The sequence below is a fragment of the Chaetodon auriga genome, chromosome 22, assembly GCF_051107435.1.
Source record: "Chaetodon auriga isolate fChaAug3 chromosome 22, fChaAug3.hap1, whole genome shotgun sequence".
NCBI classification, from domain to species: Eukaryota; Metazoa; Chordata; class Actinopteri; order Chaetodontiformes; family Chaetodontidae; genus Chaetodon; species Chaetodon auriga.
In genome coordinates, this window is record NC_135095.1 from 4,010,001 (window position 1) to 4,026,289 (window position 16,289).

At 42.6% G+C, this 16,289-nt stretch overlaps 1 protein-coding gene across 1 annotated transcript in view; it reads left to right on the forward strand.

The window, feature by feature from the left end:
- mpped1 (metallophosphoesterase domain containing 1) overlaps window positions 1-16,289 on the forward strand; it is a 76,119-nt gene that overhangs the window by 52,441 nt on the left and 7,389 nt on the right. The window contains exons 5-6 of the mRNA XM_076721841.1: window positions 10,897-11,012; window positions 16,176-16,289. Coding sequence (XP_076577956.1) covers window positions 10,897-11,012; window positions 16,176-16,289 — 230 coding nt within the window. The remainder of the gene's footprint in view (window positions 1-10,896; window positions 11,013-16,175) is intronic.

Genomic DNA, 16,289 nt, shown 5'->3' on the forward strand with positions numbered 1-16,289 from the left:
TATAAAGGCAGTGACCTTTGAGTTCAGTATTTTCTAACATAAAGTGAAAATTTCCACCTTAATGCAGAAGTCTTATAGGTGCTACACAGATTTAGTTGTGTGTGGAATCACATCACATGCTCTTCCTCAACAGATGGAGATTACGTAGTTGTCGTGAAATGGTAGATTTTCCAATTTGGGAGACAGTTTTCTCAGAACTTTTATCGTCATGTTGAATGTTGTCTAATGGAAACTGAAGATTTCCTCGAGTTGGATTTTAAATATGAAGAGTGAAATTCGTCTAAACAATGTAAAAAATATTCTGTGCAACCCAAGGTGTCTGTAGATGAAAGTAAAATAAGTGGTGAGTTAGGGAGGGAGGGATGGAGTGAGGTGGTGTTAGGACAACACAATACACACACACACACACACACACACACACACACACACACACACACACACACAGTGACAGTGAGCAGGGCGCTGCAGGCTAGTCTCTGTCACATCTCTAATCCTCCTTATTGTCAGAGTCAGATATACTCTGCCCTCCAGCGCTGTCCTCCTCCCTCCTTCCACACTCCATCTGTCCCTCCTCCTTTTACTCACCCATTCCTCACCCTCTTTCTTCATCTCCCTCGTCATCCCTCCACCCATAACTGTGCCGCTTATTCTCTCCATCTTGTCTTATTTGCTGTATCAAATCTGAAGCTTGTCCTTTGCATCCTCCACCCCTCCTTCTCCATGTCTCTCACCCTCTCTCTTCCTGCTGTGAGAAGCAGCCCAACACGGCGGGCCGGCTCGCATGTGTGCTGGCCCACGATTAAACATCAAAGTCTGTGCGCAAACCGGGAATCGAATAGCGTGTGTCTGGAGCGGTTTTGAGTCACGATAAATAATTAAATTGAAGAAGTGTCTCTTTGCAACATATAAAACAACTTGTTCCCTCTGTGTGTCTCTCTAGCTCAGCGCCCCGCTGTGCTGAGTGGGCCGACCGAGGCTAACTCTCACATGCTTGCCATGTACCACCACGGGCTATGTGAGCGCAGAAGGACATGCACGCGTTTTGCCTCTTCGCACACGCCTGCATGTGTCCACGAGCGCCACTGTGTCTATTGAGTTATAACTGTCAAATTTGCAGAGAGGAGCGCCGCTAATCCCATTGTGTGGGAAGGGAGAGGGGACGGTGGGAGGAAAGCAAGGCCGTGGGAGCCTCTGCTTTTCAAACACGCCACTTTCACACGCCGCTTCTGTGAAAACAACATTGTTCTGAATTTCCAGCTGAGAAGAGGAACTTTTTCATTTTGTGTCGTCCTGTTGTCTCGTCTTGATTCCTCGACTCTGCTTTGAACTGTCTTCTCTGTTGTCATCAGGTCGGACGAGTGTTTTTGGGGAACAATGGCCGTGCAGCCGGCACTCCACGATGCTGTTGCCGGTCTAGGCGTTCAAGGCTAGACTTTTTGGCTTCCCTATTGTTCAACTGAGTGTTAAATAACTGTGGTTAAGAGCTGCAGCTACAAGTTTACAATGTGATTCCTGATTAGCGGTGGCTGTCAGTAAGTTTAAAGACAGTGGTAGGACTTTTATAATTACTTTGTGTTTGAATCAATGCAGCAGCCTTGCAGCTGTAATTACTCAGGTGGAGTTGCTGTTTTGGCAGGCTGATCAAAGACGATAATCAAATGTGCATCACAAGCTTCTACCTTACCTACCTCATGGCAGTGTTCACTTTGACACACAGCTCAAACTGTCCAAAATGTCCAGAACCAACTCATGACCACCTGACCCTCATTCCTTTTTTCTGAGCCGAGTACCCCTTGGCCATGTTCAAAGATTCCACGGCTCATGATTTACATCCAGTTCCAGCATTCAGTGCTGATGCAGGAAGTAAGAAGGAAGTTCCAATAGCCTTTCCAACATCTTCAATAAGTCATCCATTGTTAATCTCATGTCTTGGTGATTGCAGTGCTCTGTTTTCTTGTTTAAGCCAAGAAGCCGATGAATGACTACACCTACCTCAACATTCTGCTGCACGATTCCTAACAAAGACTCCACTGAGTTTCCATTTTATGCCAATGTTATTCTAGGTCCTGGTTAAGATTAGGATTGACTTTAAAATCCCTCTAATTACCTTTAAGGCACTACACAGTTTGGCGTACATCAGTGAGTCGCTAATCGCTAAATGTCCTCCAGGCCTCTCAGGTGAATCAGAACAAGGACTCAAAGTTTAAGTCTCATGGTCATTGACCTTTTACTGTCCTGGTTCTGGTCAGACCACTAGACTCTATTGTTTTAAACCTCTGATGTTGGTATTATTGATGTAATTATTTATTCAGTTGCTTTGATAGTCTTTGTTGTAATTGGGAAGAACTTTGCAACCCTGGTTTTTAAAAGTACTTTATGAAAAATACTTTACTCCTTTACTCACTTACCTACTATTAACCTTTTCATTAATCATAACCTCAATGTTTCCCTAATTTTCATGAAGTGTTTCAGTTGCCTAACCTTAACTGCACCTCCGCCATAGTCGATTTGCCATAGCCACAATTATCCTTCTCCACCCGTAGTCGTGTGCAGATATTGTGCAAAGTCAGGACTTGAAGAATCCAACTGAGAAGCTGTACTTTGAGCTAATTACTAACATCAGCATGCTAACATCCTCACAGTGACGAATCCAACATGCTGATGCTAAGCAGGTGAAATGTTTATGTCATGTTCCCCATTTTAAATTTATGCCATGCTAACATTTGCTGACTAACACAAAGCACAACTGAGGCTCATTGGGATCTCATTAGTTTTGCAGGTGTTTGGTCATAAACCAAAGTGTTATAGATAAAGGTGCTGGATAAAAAGACACCAACTTTATTAGTATTTACCTTCTGAGGACCATGAATGTCTGTACAGAATCTCAAGACAATCCATCAGATGTTTATATCTAGATATATTTGTGTCTAGATAGATAGATATTTCAGTCTGGACCAAAGTGGTGGACTGACCAACATGCACAGACATCCCTAAAAAAAAAATGTTTGCATTAGATGCAATAAAACATTGAAGGGTTTTGGGTTGATCAGTGAGAGACACTAATGTCAAAGAACTGACAAGGGCTGGAAAAGCACAGAGAGCCAGTGAGGAAAACCTGGCCTCAGGCGGCGCTTCAGAAGCTCACAACAGAGGCTCTGTCTGCTTCTGAGGTAGACCAGCAGGTGGTCTCACCTGCAGAGTCTTCAGAGTCAACCTCCACCAGCGCCGGGGGAGTCCCAGGGCATTTTTAATTGAAACAGTTCCCCAGTGAGGTTTCCTAATCAGGGGGCCAAGGAGGTCCGAGCATGTAAAGAGATGGATGTCAGGCTGAGTAAGTTTGGCAATAAAGCTGTGCAGAAAATAGGCGCAAGTGCATTTGCAAATAAGCATCTTTATTTCTGTGCTGCACATCAAACACAGACGAAACATCACTTCACAAATGTGTGTGTGTGTGTGTGGCTTGTGTGTGTATGCAGACCGCCACGCTCCACTCCCCCAATCTGCCTCCCAGGCTGTTAATAGGGTCGTTAAGTCATGAGTAGTTAATTAAATCTAGCAGAGGTGATCACGGTTGGGTGTTTTCACTGCGTCAGTGCATGTAGTGATTAGCACAAGGCCTGTGTTACACATTAAGATGGACCTCGTTACAGTAATCCTCTTTAATTCTTACTTCCTTTTTTTCTTCCCCTAAAACCACAGCACTTCCTCACCTCGCCTCCATCTCTCTTTTTTTTTGTGCGTGTGCGTCTGCATGGTTTTGTTATATTTTCGTCCTATGTCTGGATCTCGTTTGAAAAGTTCTGATATTGGTGCCGAAGCCACACCTGAGTTGAATTATTTGACACCTTATTTTGAGGAATATAAAAACAATTGAGACAAAGCACATTATAAGGAGAAGGCTTTCTATACTCTTTTTTTTTCTTTTTAACTCATTTTTGTTTTTTATTTGTATTTTCATTTTTTATTATTCACTGAATACCAGCAATTACCATCAAACTAAAACCAACAATGTGCCATAGCTCAGCTTCCCTTGCGTGTCCCGCTGGTTTCTACTGAAGACCGAATCTTTAAAAACACCTCACACACATCCTCAGTAACTTCCTAAAATATCTTGTCGCTGCAGTTTTTTTATATGATGCTTCATAGCCCAGAGGAAGAGATATATCAGGCTTCAGTACACACACACAATACTTCCTAGTTGGATACGCTGTTGTTGTTGAAACGTTGTTTCAATGGAAAATATCCTTGGCTTTAACATAATAATTTGGAATAAAATTTTTGTCTTAACAACAATTTTGCCTACATAATAATAATACAGTCTAACATAAGCAAAATTCTAACTTAAAGGTATGCATTGTTTTATATGAATGATGGATCAAATGACTGTGTAATGTGAAAGCTGCCACTCAAAGCAGGAAATCCAGAGATCATTATCACCCAACTATACACCTTTTGTCAAAGCTTTGTGCTAGCGTCTGTCAGCTCATAGTTTTTTGTTTAATATGGCTTACAACTTTAATTTCTCACCACTGTCATCAAGCTTGTTTCCGACCACAGCAGGCAACTGCTCTGTACAGTACTAACAGCAGGCAGACACAGTTAGAGGCTAGCTGGTGAACAGAGTAGAGCATATAGCAGCTAAAGAGCCTGGCATTTTTCTCATGAGCTGGTGGAGACCAAAACAGAGCTGAAAGGAGACAGCCAGAAACATGAGTCCAGATGTATGCTCATGCTTCTCTGCTGGATGTGCACATAGGCTAGTTGTCTGCACAACACAAGACCCATATCAACTTTATCAAGCAACAATATGTCAGTGTTGTGTTTGCATCTTTTTGTGGTCAGAAAATGAATGCATGCAGGTTTAAAATAGGAAATGAGTTATGAAAGCATAAACAGTCATTGGCATCTTTTAGTACTTGAAAATGCACAGTGTGATACATTTTGGTCAGCATTCAAAACGCATTAGAGTTTGAGCCAGTCCTACTTCCCCCTGACCTGTGTCCAAACTCTGCCTCTCTCGTCCCAGCTGGACCTCAGAATACCTTCACTGTCAGTGTGTGTGTGTTTTTTTTTAAAAGATTCCCTCTTCAACACGGAAGGCAGCCTCGCAGAGAGCAGGCTGCTCTCCTGGCAGCAGGTCATTTCCCACACTAACGAGGAGAGCAAGGGGGAGACATGAAAAGGGAGAGAGACAGGGCGAGAGAGATGGAGTAATATGTCAAGAGGAGACAGAGATGGAAGGAGGGGGAGGAGGAGGAGGAAAGGGGAAATGGACAGAGAAATGTGATGAGGGGGAGAGACGAAGAAGAGAGAGAATGAGGGAAAAGAGAGAGAGGCAGGCATGGGTGCTTCGCAGCCCTCGGCAGAGGCACTCAATGATTCATGGACCTACTCCAGTGATATCAGTGGGCCTCCTTCAGTAAGACACGCACACGCACAAATACCCACACAGTGATACATGCGAGCTCGGAAACTTAAGCAAAGAGCTAGGCATCGCTCTGTTTGTGTTAAATCCTTAAATGTATTTTAAAGTAAGTGTTAAGTTTGACTTTTCCTCTTGTCCTTAAGAGAGGTGAAGCCAGTAACTCTGTCTTTCTGTGTATGTGTGTGTGTGTGTATGTGTGTGTATGAGAGTGGGTGGGCGTCTGAAATGAAAGTAATGGTTTGAACGCTGTTGTTTTTGTCCCAGTGAGCTGCCTGAAGATGTGCCTGGGGATTGAGCGCTCTAACACAAACATCTGTTTTCTCCTTTCTTAAAACCCATAACAAATACCACCCCAGCACATTAACAGAACATTTAATATGCTCCATGCCTCGCCCCATTCTCCTCCTCTAAGTGAACACAAATCACTTGTACCATTATAATACCTCACCTGATAAAAACATCATAATTCTGGAGCAGGGATATTATCCGTGGAATTACATTCAGTTAGTCTCGGGTTTGCTCAGCAAACACAGGAGTGCGTCTCTCATGGAGAGAAGCTACGGTCATTTCCTCACGAGAGATAATCTCTTTTTAACTGTAATGGAGACGCCTACAGTCCGCATGTAGACGTTTTCCTGGCACGGTGGACGCCATGAAGAGGGTTTGCTGCAAAGTGAGATATAAACCATTTGAAAAAGAGCGACGCCTTCTCTTAGAGATGATTGATGCCACAAAATTAAAACAAGCTGTGGCACTTTATAAAGGATAGCGTAATCCTCGCTTGACAAAATGATAGACTGGCTCAGCACCGCTTTAGGTGGTTGACATGAGGTAATGATTTTTTTATGACATACACCCTCTAAAAAATTAAAAAGACAGTTTTTAGTTTGAGAAAGTATGTTTTCAGAAGTTTTGACAGGAACTCAAAAGCAACATTGCTCATCACAGATTCCCTGTGCATGTATTAAAGGACTGTACCACCTGTTTTAGCCCATTAGCTGCAAACAGCGCATCCATAACATTATTGCCGAACTTGTCACAGATGGCAAATGCATCACGGTTAACATAGTCATTCTTTGTTTTTTTTTGTCAGTCACTGTATATCATTGCTGCATGGTAATGCGGTTAAGCACTGTGTGAGGGCGTTCAAGAGTGCTTTGACAATCAATATTGTTTTCAGTTGCTATTCAACAACCTTATGAGTCTTATTGCATGGCCCTTTTCACAGCTTCAGTCTCTTCTTCCTCTTGGTTTAATTTTCTGACAACACAGTGATAGCTTCACTGATATGGGATGTCAGCACGTTGTTGAATGCGGCATCATAACGAGTTAATAATAGTCTGTGGTACCGTGCAAAGAGCGTGCAACATTAAGCAGAAAGTGGCTGAATGTTCAATGCTGAGATTCATATTCAGTCTTACTGCACAGGACAGACACTAATTCATTTACAGCAATGAAGCTGCTCAAGCTAGTACAAAGTACAGGTTTGTTAGCAGGTACACCTAGCTAAAACTGATGCAGTCCAAAACAGCCGTGAGGTTGAAGCTTTTGTAGAAAGTGTTGATTCAACTCTTTGATCAGGGGGGTGGATGGAGGATGTAGTATGTGCTGCTGTTTAACTGCGCTGCATTGTATTGAGAGGTGTTCCTTATATTTAGGTGGACAAAATATTAGAAACACTCAGTATTTTGTAGTTCGTCAGCAGCTAAAATAACCCATAAGACCACTCACAAACGCTGTTCTTATCAGCGCTTTGTGCGGAGGAGCTCCGCTCCGTCAGAGAGCAGGTGAAGCTGCATCGTGATTATAAAGTACAGCAAAAAAATTAGAGAGTAAGAATAAAACAAGCAGTAACGCTGGAGTTTATCAGTACTGTGATCTTTAATAATGATCAATGGGTTTAGTTCCCATCTCTACTAACAGTAGTGTGTTTATTTGACAAGTTTAAAACATATATTTCTCAAATAACTTTAGTCAGTAATGTTAGCTTGGCATTTTTACTTGCTACATTAACACTGTTAGCATCAGCAGTGGATTTACACAGGACCCAGTCCCAATTCAAAGACATCTTGGCTGGTTAATCCATAAAAATCTATAAAAAGTCATTTGATTTGCCCGGCCGCAGCATAAAAACCACATCTACTGCAAGTACAGGCAGCTTCGTTTAAAATGTTTATCTAAATTTAAGGAAATGCTTACATACATCAACATGCCTCTCAGGTTAGACAGCAGATTTTTGTGGGCACTGATGAAGGTTGAGCGCGGTAAACAGAGCAAACATTAAAAACAATACGAATCAGTCTTCATTTGTTCAGAAATGGGCTTCAGATCTTTACCTCTGCCCAATTCAAACTCAACTGAACTGACATCAAGGCAAAGAGTAAAAAGTACAATTAAAGTAAAGTAGTAAAGTACATTAGTCAAGTGAATGTACATTGACTGTCCACCCTGCTAGTGATCAACAAGTCCACAGGGTACCTTTAAGTTTAAGCAACCAAAGCTATTGGTTTCAGGAAAAGCTTGTGGTCATGCTTAAGAAGCTGTTGGCTGAGGTTATGGAAAGATCATGGCCTTAGTTCAAAGATGTTGGAAAGAGACAGAATGTATCCCCCGTCACTGTTGTCAAAGCTGTACATCCAACCATTAGAGCTTCATAAGAGGCTGCTTTTCAGATAACACACACAGGTTGTTGAAAGATTTAAATACATAAGTGATGCTGTCATTGCAGTCGTGCAGGAACAGTGTGTGTGTGCAAAAATGCAGTGAGTGCGTTCAAGTCAAACTCATCCATCCTGTCCTCCCTGGAGGATAAGAAATCAATCTAAATACTGAATATGCTTTGGAAAATGGTGGTGAATAATTAAAATGTGCATGATTTGTAGTTAATAAAACCAAAAGTACAATGCGGTCATTTAAGTTGGCTTGAACTGCTCCATCCATCCAAGCCAAGCATCTCATCACTCCCTCCATCCTCATGAATCTTTCTCTTTGCTTATCTTATCGCCCTGTTGGGATGAATCTCCGTCCGCTGGTCATTACTGGAAGAAACGTCTTTATCGTCACTCCTCTCCTCTCTTGCCCTCTCTTCATCCCTCCGTTCACACCGAGAGAATCGGGAGCATCAATCGCACCGCAGAGCTCATTTCATTTTAATTGAGACGTCCATGTTAAGATGGACATCAATATTACATTCCGCGGGCCCTATTAATATGCTGAGGCCAGTCTAAATGTTTTAATATTCGCGGTGTAAATTATTGAAATTGTGTTCATGGGCTGCGCCAGATCATTCGTCAGAAATGTTTAGTCTCTGATGTTCAGGAAGTGATGGAATTTTAATCGTGTTCACTCCAGCTGAAATAGGACGTTCTCCCATGATGCACTGCCACATGTGCTTGACCACCCCTCCCTGCGCTGGTGACCTCCGAGTCACCATTTTTAGCTTTCTTAATTAGAGAGAAAGACGAGTGCGTGTGTGTGTGTGTGTGTGTGTGCGTGTATGTGTGTGTGTGTGACAGATATTTCTTCCTATCTTCAGGCCTGTCTTTCTGTCTCCCCATCTGTCTTTGAAGCCCCCAAGCATGTCAGATACACACACACACACACACACACACACACACGCACACACTCCGGAAATTATTCTCAAAAATACTCATCTGATGTTCCACTGAGCACAGACGCGTCGGGCAGCGGCCATGGCGATAAAGTTGGCGTTTCGAGTGACTGCACTCGGCAATTTAAAAAAAGGCGGCAGTGGCGGACGTCGTCGCCTACGGTTGCACTCACACACACGTGCGGCGTGTTGGAGAGGAAGATGGATCGGAGTACAGATTGTAAGTGACATGTTAATTTCTTCTCCGTCACTCACGGCCGAGGCCTCCGCTATCAAAGTAAAGGGACACGGGGCCCCAGCCATCAAGGCTCTCCTCTTCGTCTTCTCTTCTTTTCTCATTTCTCCCCTTTTCTTTCCTCGTCTTCCTGTCGTGGAGCGTTCCAGGGTGTGACTGTGATCAAGGAGATGTTTAATGTAGCTTTCTGCACCCCCCCCTTCCCTCTCCACTGCATGACTGTTCTTCATAGCTTCTCATCTTAAAGGTCAAACCACATGTTTAGACACTAAAAAGAAGAAGGCTGACAGTTGTTGGTGTGGTTTGCAAAGAGAGGAGCGAGAGGTCATCCCGGATTTATGATCTTTGCTCTCTTGTCTCGTCTTCCTGCAGTTTTTTTTCCTCATGAGTCGCTCCAGGCAGCAAATTACATTTAGAAAAGCACAATTAAGTCCTGTTAAGAAAAGATGAAGAGGGTCAGTGTTATGTGTCAACTTTAATAAGAGTGTTGAAGGCAAACAGAAGCTTACGGCTTGCAAATCTTTGCTGCAAGCGCCAAAAAGTTGCATATGGTGAAAACAGAAAAACAGCATTCGTAGATGATTATATTAGACCCTCATCAGAAGAGCGACTCATCACGACTGTCCGGGTGAGTCAGCTGTGTCAGCAAAAGCTCAAAATTCTAAACTTTACAGTACAGTATGTGCTGCAAAAACTCAGCTCTCAAAGGCAAGAAAACGGAAATATTTCACATATTTCACATTAAAAAACTACCTAGTCTCAAAGAAGCCACAGTTATCTTAAAAGAAGAGCAGCCAAACTAAAAGCAAGTACATTAGTCTGCATTCAAAGAAATTCTGAGTTCGACAAAGCAGTCTTGGGCTTGTCACAGTTGATCAAACAGCCTTGTAATTCTGGAAAGTTACTCAGAACCAGTGATATGATCTCAGTCGCAAGTAATAATACTTAATTGAAATAACAAAGGAGAAAAAGCTTGAAACAAATGAAAAACTGTGACATGAAAACTTGCCTGCTAAGATGATGTATCCTGTCAGACGAAAAACAAGAATATATTGTCTTGATTTAAGATATTTCATCGTCCGTGTTAGAAATAGATCACCCCTCATGGCCACGTTACATTGTCCAGCAAATACTCAGATGGTCAACATGATACAACTGAGGATTTTCTTCTTTTTTCATATTTGTGCTCTGGATTTCATTGAGTGACAGATCAATTTATTTTGTTGGTGAGCACATTTACATTTCCAAATGTTCAACACAGCCCGCAGTGCATTGATGGTCAGGACCTTCTTACACTGCACTGTAGTTATGAGCGGTGCAGATTGGTTTTGCATTCTCAGTGTGATCTCTGTTACACGTGCCAGTGGAATGAAAAGTTCTTATGTTCTGTGCTACCTTCATCTCCAGTCTCATTTTAATGATCAGTTTCATTAATGTGAAGGTTATCAGCCAGGAAAGGAGACAGAGTGAAGTGTGTAACATCTGTCTGCTGCTGGCAGATGAATTCTAGATTCAAAGTTTCTCACATCATGTTGTGTGCACATCTGACAGTGACTATATTAACCAAAGTGTCTGGTTTTTTTGGGGGTTTTTTTTGTGTGTGTGTGTGTGTGTGTGCGTCTACAGGCAGCCCTGGTACTACGGCTGGGGATTCAACCTGCCGCGGGGTCAGGCTCTGCTGGACAAATGGAACCAGGTCCCTGACAACACAGACATCCTGGTCACACACTGCCCCCCACTGGGTAAGACACACATTACACATTACACCTTACAACACACACACGCAATTTCTGGGAACATTACGTAGACTTGCATTCATTTCCCGGAGACTTACCCTAACCATAACCACTACTTGCCTGACCCTCACCCTTACTCTAACCTTAACCCAAGTCACCCTAAAATGTAATGATTTACATTATGGGGACCTGCATTTTGTCCCCATAAGGAAGGCGAGTCCCCACAATGTGACTGTGTAAACAGATTTATGTCCCCACAACATGAGGAATACCTGACCACACACACACACAGATGTGTACATTCATATGCATGAGCTCACATAAGCACACATGTGGATATGCACGTGTTTCAATTATGCATACATGAACAATAAATGCAGGTTCTTGTGGGCATTCGTTATTGAGTTTATTCACACACATACTTGCTCCAAACTACATCTAAAAGTGCACATGTGTATGCAGCAATTACATATACACCTTCACCACTCCATACATACAGGTACAGAATATGTGCACATGTAAGATCAGTTTATACACACACAGATGCACATATATTCAAGCATATGCGCTCACCCAAACTCACACAAAAACAGTGCATGAGCACACGCAAAAGCACCAGTAAGACACAAGTAGAGTGTGCATGTGTGCACGTAGATACAGTGTATGCACACACGCATATACACACCACAGTGTGTGCACACGCAGAAACTCTACAAATATATTTAAGACTGCACATGCAGATATGCAAGGTCAGTCAGAGTTTTAGGAAAACTGAAGTTCTCACTTCAAATTCAAGTTTGGGAAAAACAAATGAAAACTTGCTGTCCACTACTTGTTTGTGTGATAGTAATCAACATTTCTTCTCTGCACTACAGCCTTCCTGTAACTACCATTTGGACTATGTTTCCACCTGGGCTTCAGAAACTGAGAATTTTTCCATCAAACCTGACCATCGCTGACGCACTGTGCAAACACATGAACTGCAGCTCCAGCATGTTACACTGATACAGACCCAATTCCAAAAAACATGCTGCGCAAAACATCCTTTTTGACATGTTCTCAAATGAAAACAGCACAAAGACTGTATCTTTAATGTCTGACCTCATCAGCTTCATGGACTTTGGTTGATATGTGCTATATGTACAGGAGTAACAAAAGACTGGGAAAGTTGTGAAAAGCTCCAGAAACACCTGTTTGGAACGTTCCACAGGTTCATTGGTAGCAGGTAATAGTATCGTGATTGGGTATGAAACTCCAGTATTTGTTTATTTATCCATTAATCCATCTTGTTTTATATTTGAGGGATGTCAGTGAAAGGCGAGAGAGAACACTGGTCCTCAGCTCAGGACGCTGCAGTATGTGAATAAACACACTCATCCAAACCACACAAACATCATACAGGAATGTGCTGTGCTGTGATGTTGACGGCGTTTACAGCTTTTACACACACACACACACACACACACACACACACACACACACACACCACCAGCACACTCTGCAAATGGTTTATTTTCCTCTCAAATGAAATAGAGCAGTGGAAGTGGCGCTGATGAATCAGTGTCGTATTGAGGGGATGAATAAAGGGTGAAGGGAATCAAAGCGATGACTCACACAGTCCAGTCAGCTCGTCCCGCTCCGCCTGAAAACACACTTTACCTTTAGAGTAGATCATTAGCCTTCTTAGCGATCACCTTTCATCCTCACACACACCCTCTCCACGCACACCAACATGCCAGGAGTTTGAACAAACACAGATGCTGGCTCACGAGCTAACTGACATCCTGCGCGCACATCTTTGTCTCACACACATGAACACACACACACACACACACACACACACACACACACACACACACACTCCTCTCTCTCTCTCTGACGCTCGCTCTCGCACGCACACACTTTCACACCTCATCTCCCGCTGCAGCTGTGGTGCTCAGATGAGTGTGTGTGATTGATTTCTGTGTCTGCGTCTCGGCTGCAAACGCGGCCGTTTATTTTCCATTCAGCTTAGCGAAGTGTCTCCAGCTATCTGCTCATAAGCCACCGGCATATGGAGCAGCCACAGCAGGCTACTAATGCATGAGACAGAGAGGGAGAGAGACTCAGAGCAAGACTGGAGGGAATGGAATGGGAAAGAAAGGGGGATCAAGGAAAAAGGGAACGAAGGACAAAAGTGTGGACAATAGAGATGGATCCTTTAAAGCTCCAGAGGCCGAGAGAAGACATCCACTTTCGAGATACTTTTAAAAAGAGACAAATGAATGATAGACAAGAAGGTGAAGGAAAAGGGAATGAGAGCAAGATGTCGTTTCGCACTGCGACAAAAGCGCCCGTCTTTTATGAGGCGCGATAAAGTGGCAGATCGGGGGCTAGAGAGGAAAAATATGGCCTCTTTATCTGGCTGTGAGGAAGAAGTTAACAGCAGAGAGAGAAAGAGAGAAAGCGAGACAAAAAGAGGAAAACAGGCTCAGTGCCCAAAGCAGCAGCTGCTTTGAAACAAGCGGCACATTAGAGCAAAATACCCCGAGACACAAAAAGCCCTCGTAACTTCTCACTTCACTTCCACCGTCTCCCAAGGCTTGTAAAGAAGACACTTAGAGTTTTAAGGCATTTTCTACCTAAACTGAACTAAAAGTGTAATTTTTACAGGTGGATGCATTTAGAGGACAAAGTAGTCAGACTATAGAAGACTGATTCACTGCCATCTGAGAACATGGAAGTTTTTATGTCTGTGTCTGAGTATGAGAGGGTCCATTAACTGTGCTTTGAGTGAGATTTTTAGACCTCTGTTTGCTAGTAAAAAATAAAAAAATGTGTTAAGAATGTGAAGTCATCCCTTGAGAGTCTTTTCGCTTTCTCTTTCTTTTGTTTTGCATCCTTGAAGATCTGCTTAAGCTGCAGAATCATGACTTGCTTCTGCTCATTTGTCATAAGCATACACTTATACGGCCACACACTTTTGCTTTTGTTCTGAGGCTAAGACTGTCACTTTTAGTTTTAATCCACACTGTTGTTCAAATGTGGAAGAAACGTAATGCATCCACATTTAAGTTCATAGACTGGGCTGGAGACTTGAGAATCGAATCACCAAAATGAGGACTTAAGGCTTGACTTGGACACATCTGCCTTGAGACCTGTTACACTCAAGAAACGTCTGCTTGAAGACTTGACTTGAGACTCGAAAGCAAAAAGCTGAACAAATTTGACCTCAGATGAATGAATGTGTACGTTTCACTCAAATAGAGATGCTTTCATTCACTACTTGCAACTGGATGTTTGATGAACAATGGATGCTTTCCATGAGAAATGATGTGTTTGTTGTGGTTTTGGCCGTTTGGCCTTTCCAGTTAAGCAAGTCAAATATCAAAGACTCGATACTTGACTTGGTATTGCCCCAAAAACTTAAGACTTGACTTTGGTTTGCCCTTAAGGGTTTGAGCATTGGTTTGAACTTGCCCTTAAAGACTTGGGACTTGATTTGGATTTGTCCTTAAAGACTTGCACCTTGATCTGGACTTGTCCTTAAAGGCTTCGGTCTTGACTTGGACTTGTCCTTAAAGGCTTGAGACTTGACTTGGATGTGTCCTTAAAAGCTTTAGGCTTGGTTTGAGTTTGTCTTCCAAGACTTGGGACTTGACTTGCACTTGACCTTAAGGCTTGAGACATTGTTTGAACTTGTCCTTAAAGTCGTGGGACTTGACCTGGACTTGACTTGGACTTGCCTTTATAATTTGAGACTTGACTTGAAATTGCCCTTGAAGGCAAAATTATAGATTTGGACTTGCCCTTTAAGATTTAAGACTTTACTTGAATTTGCCCTTAAGTTTTAGAACCGAGTCCAGTTGGCCTGGACTCAAGCCTCCTTGGGTAACCAGGACCTGGTTGACTGAGAATAATACCTGACATCTTGACCTTAAAAGCCTGAAACCTGGATCCAAAAGCCCTTGTGTTTGTTGAAGGCCCTAGCTGTTTTATGAATTGTTTAATTGTTGTTTTATTTGTAGTCTTAGAGGCAAGGTCCATAAAAAGACAGACACTACAGTAATGATCTTCTCCTCCATAGATATTTATCCACAGCTGCAAAGACAGAACTTATCTGAGCACAGAGGATGAACATGTCCTAATTTTGTACACTCTTTGGGTTCTGGACTGTTGGCTGGACAAAATAAGCATAAGACATTTTTTGAACTTTTTTTTATTTTTTGTTTCAATATTTGTTCTGTTGTTTACTTCAATCTATTTTCCTCTTTTCCTTTGTGTTTATCTTTCTTATTCCAGTCTGGGCTGAGCAACAGAAGGCAGGGAAGATGGAGGCACAAGCTCCTCAGTCATTTTATTTCTCCGACTTGATGCTTTTATTGACTCAGCATCAGCAGCATCCCTCCTCACCGAGCAGACACTAAATCATATACACTCTGTGCTTCATCCTTGTCACACACACTGTGAAGTCTGCATCTGTGTGTGGCTGTGATTGATCTTTATTTTCTATGGCTGCTTTCTAAGAGTCATTTTTTTTTGTGCTGCGATGTGCAGTTTGCCATTAGACAAGCAGTCTGAAATGGAGAGCTTCGTTCTGAAATGTGATGTATCGCTTTTTGAAGGGAGATGAAATTTATAACCATGGAGACACGTTCAGCAATGGAAACACAGGAAATCAACCCAACACCATCAAACATCACACTGGTGGCCATCAGATGCAACACTGAAATGATCCAAACAGAATCATTACCGTATAACTGCCAGTTTATGGAGCATGCTAACGACCGAACAGGCAATGTTTTGTTCCAAGTCAAAATGGTCAAATCTGATGGAAACTTAAAGGTCCAGTGTGTAGGATTATAGCTGTACTTGCAACACATGCAACCCTACGTGTCCCAGCAGATAATGTGTATGTTTCCTGTGCTGAACACACTTGGCTGTACTTCATACCGCACACCTTTTATCTCGATAACAGCGATCAGGGATATAGACTTTGCATTTTTGGCATGACTTTGTTTAAACAGTTTGAATGGTAACATTAAATTGTGGGATGCGTTTACAGGAACTATACAGCATAATTCCTGTAGAGCACCCTAACCCTAACCCCGGTACGTGGTCACTAAAAGATATGACACACAGCTATGGTGAAATTTAATGACATTGCTCATCTCTGCCTCTCCTGTGTAGGTTTCCTGGACTGGGTCCCGAAAAAGATGCAGCGTGTCGGGTGCATGGAGCTGCTCAACACAGTCCAGAGGAGAGTCCAGCCCAAATTACATGTGTTCGGACACATTCATGAGG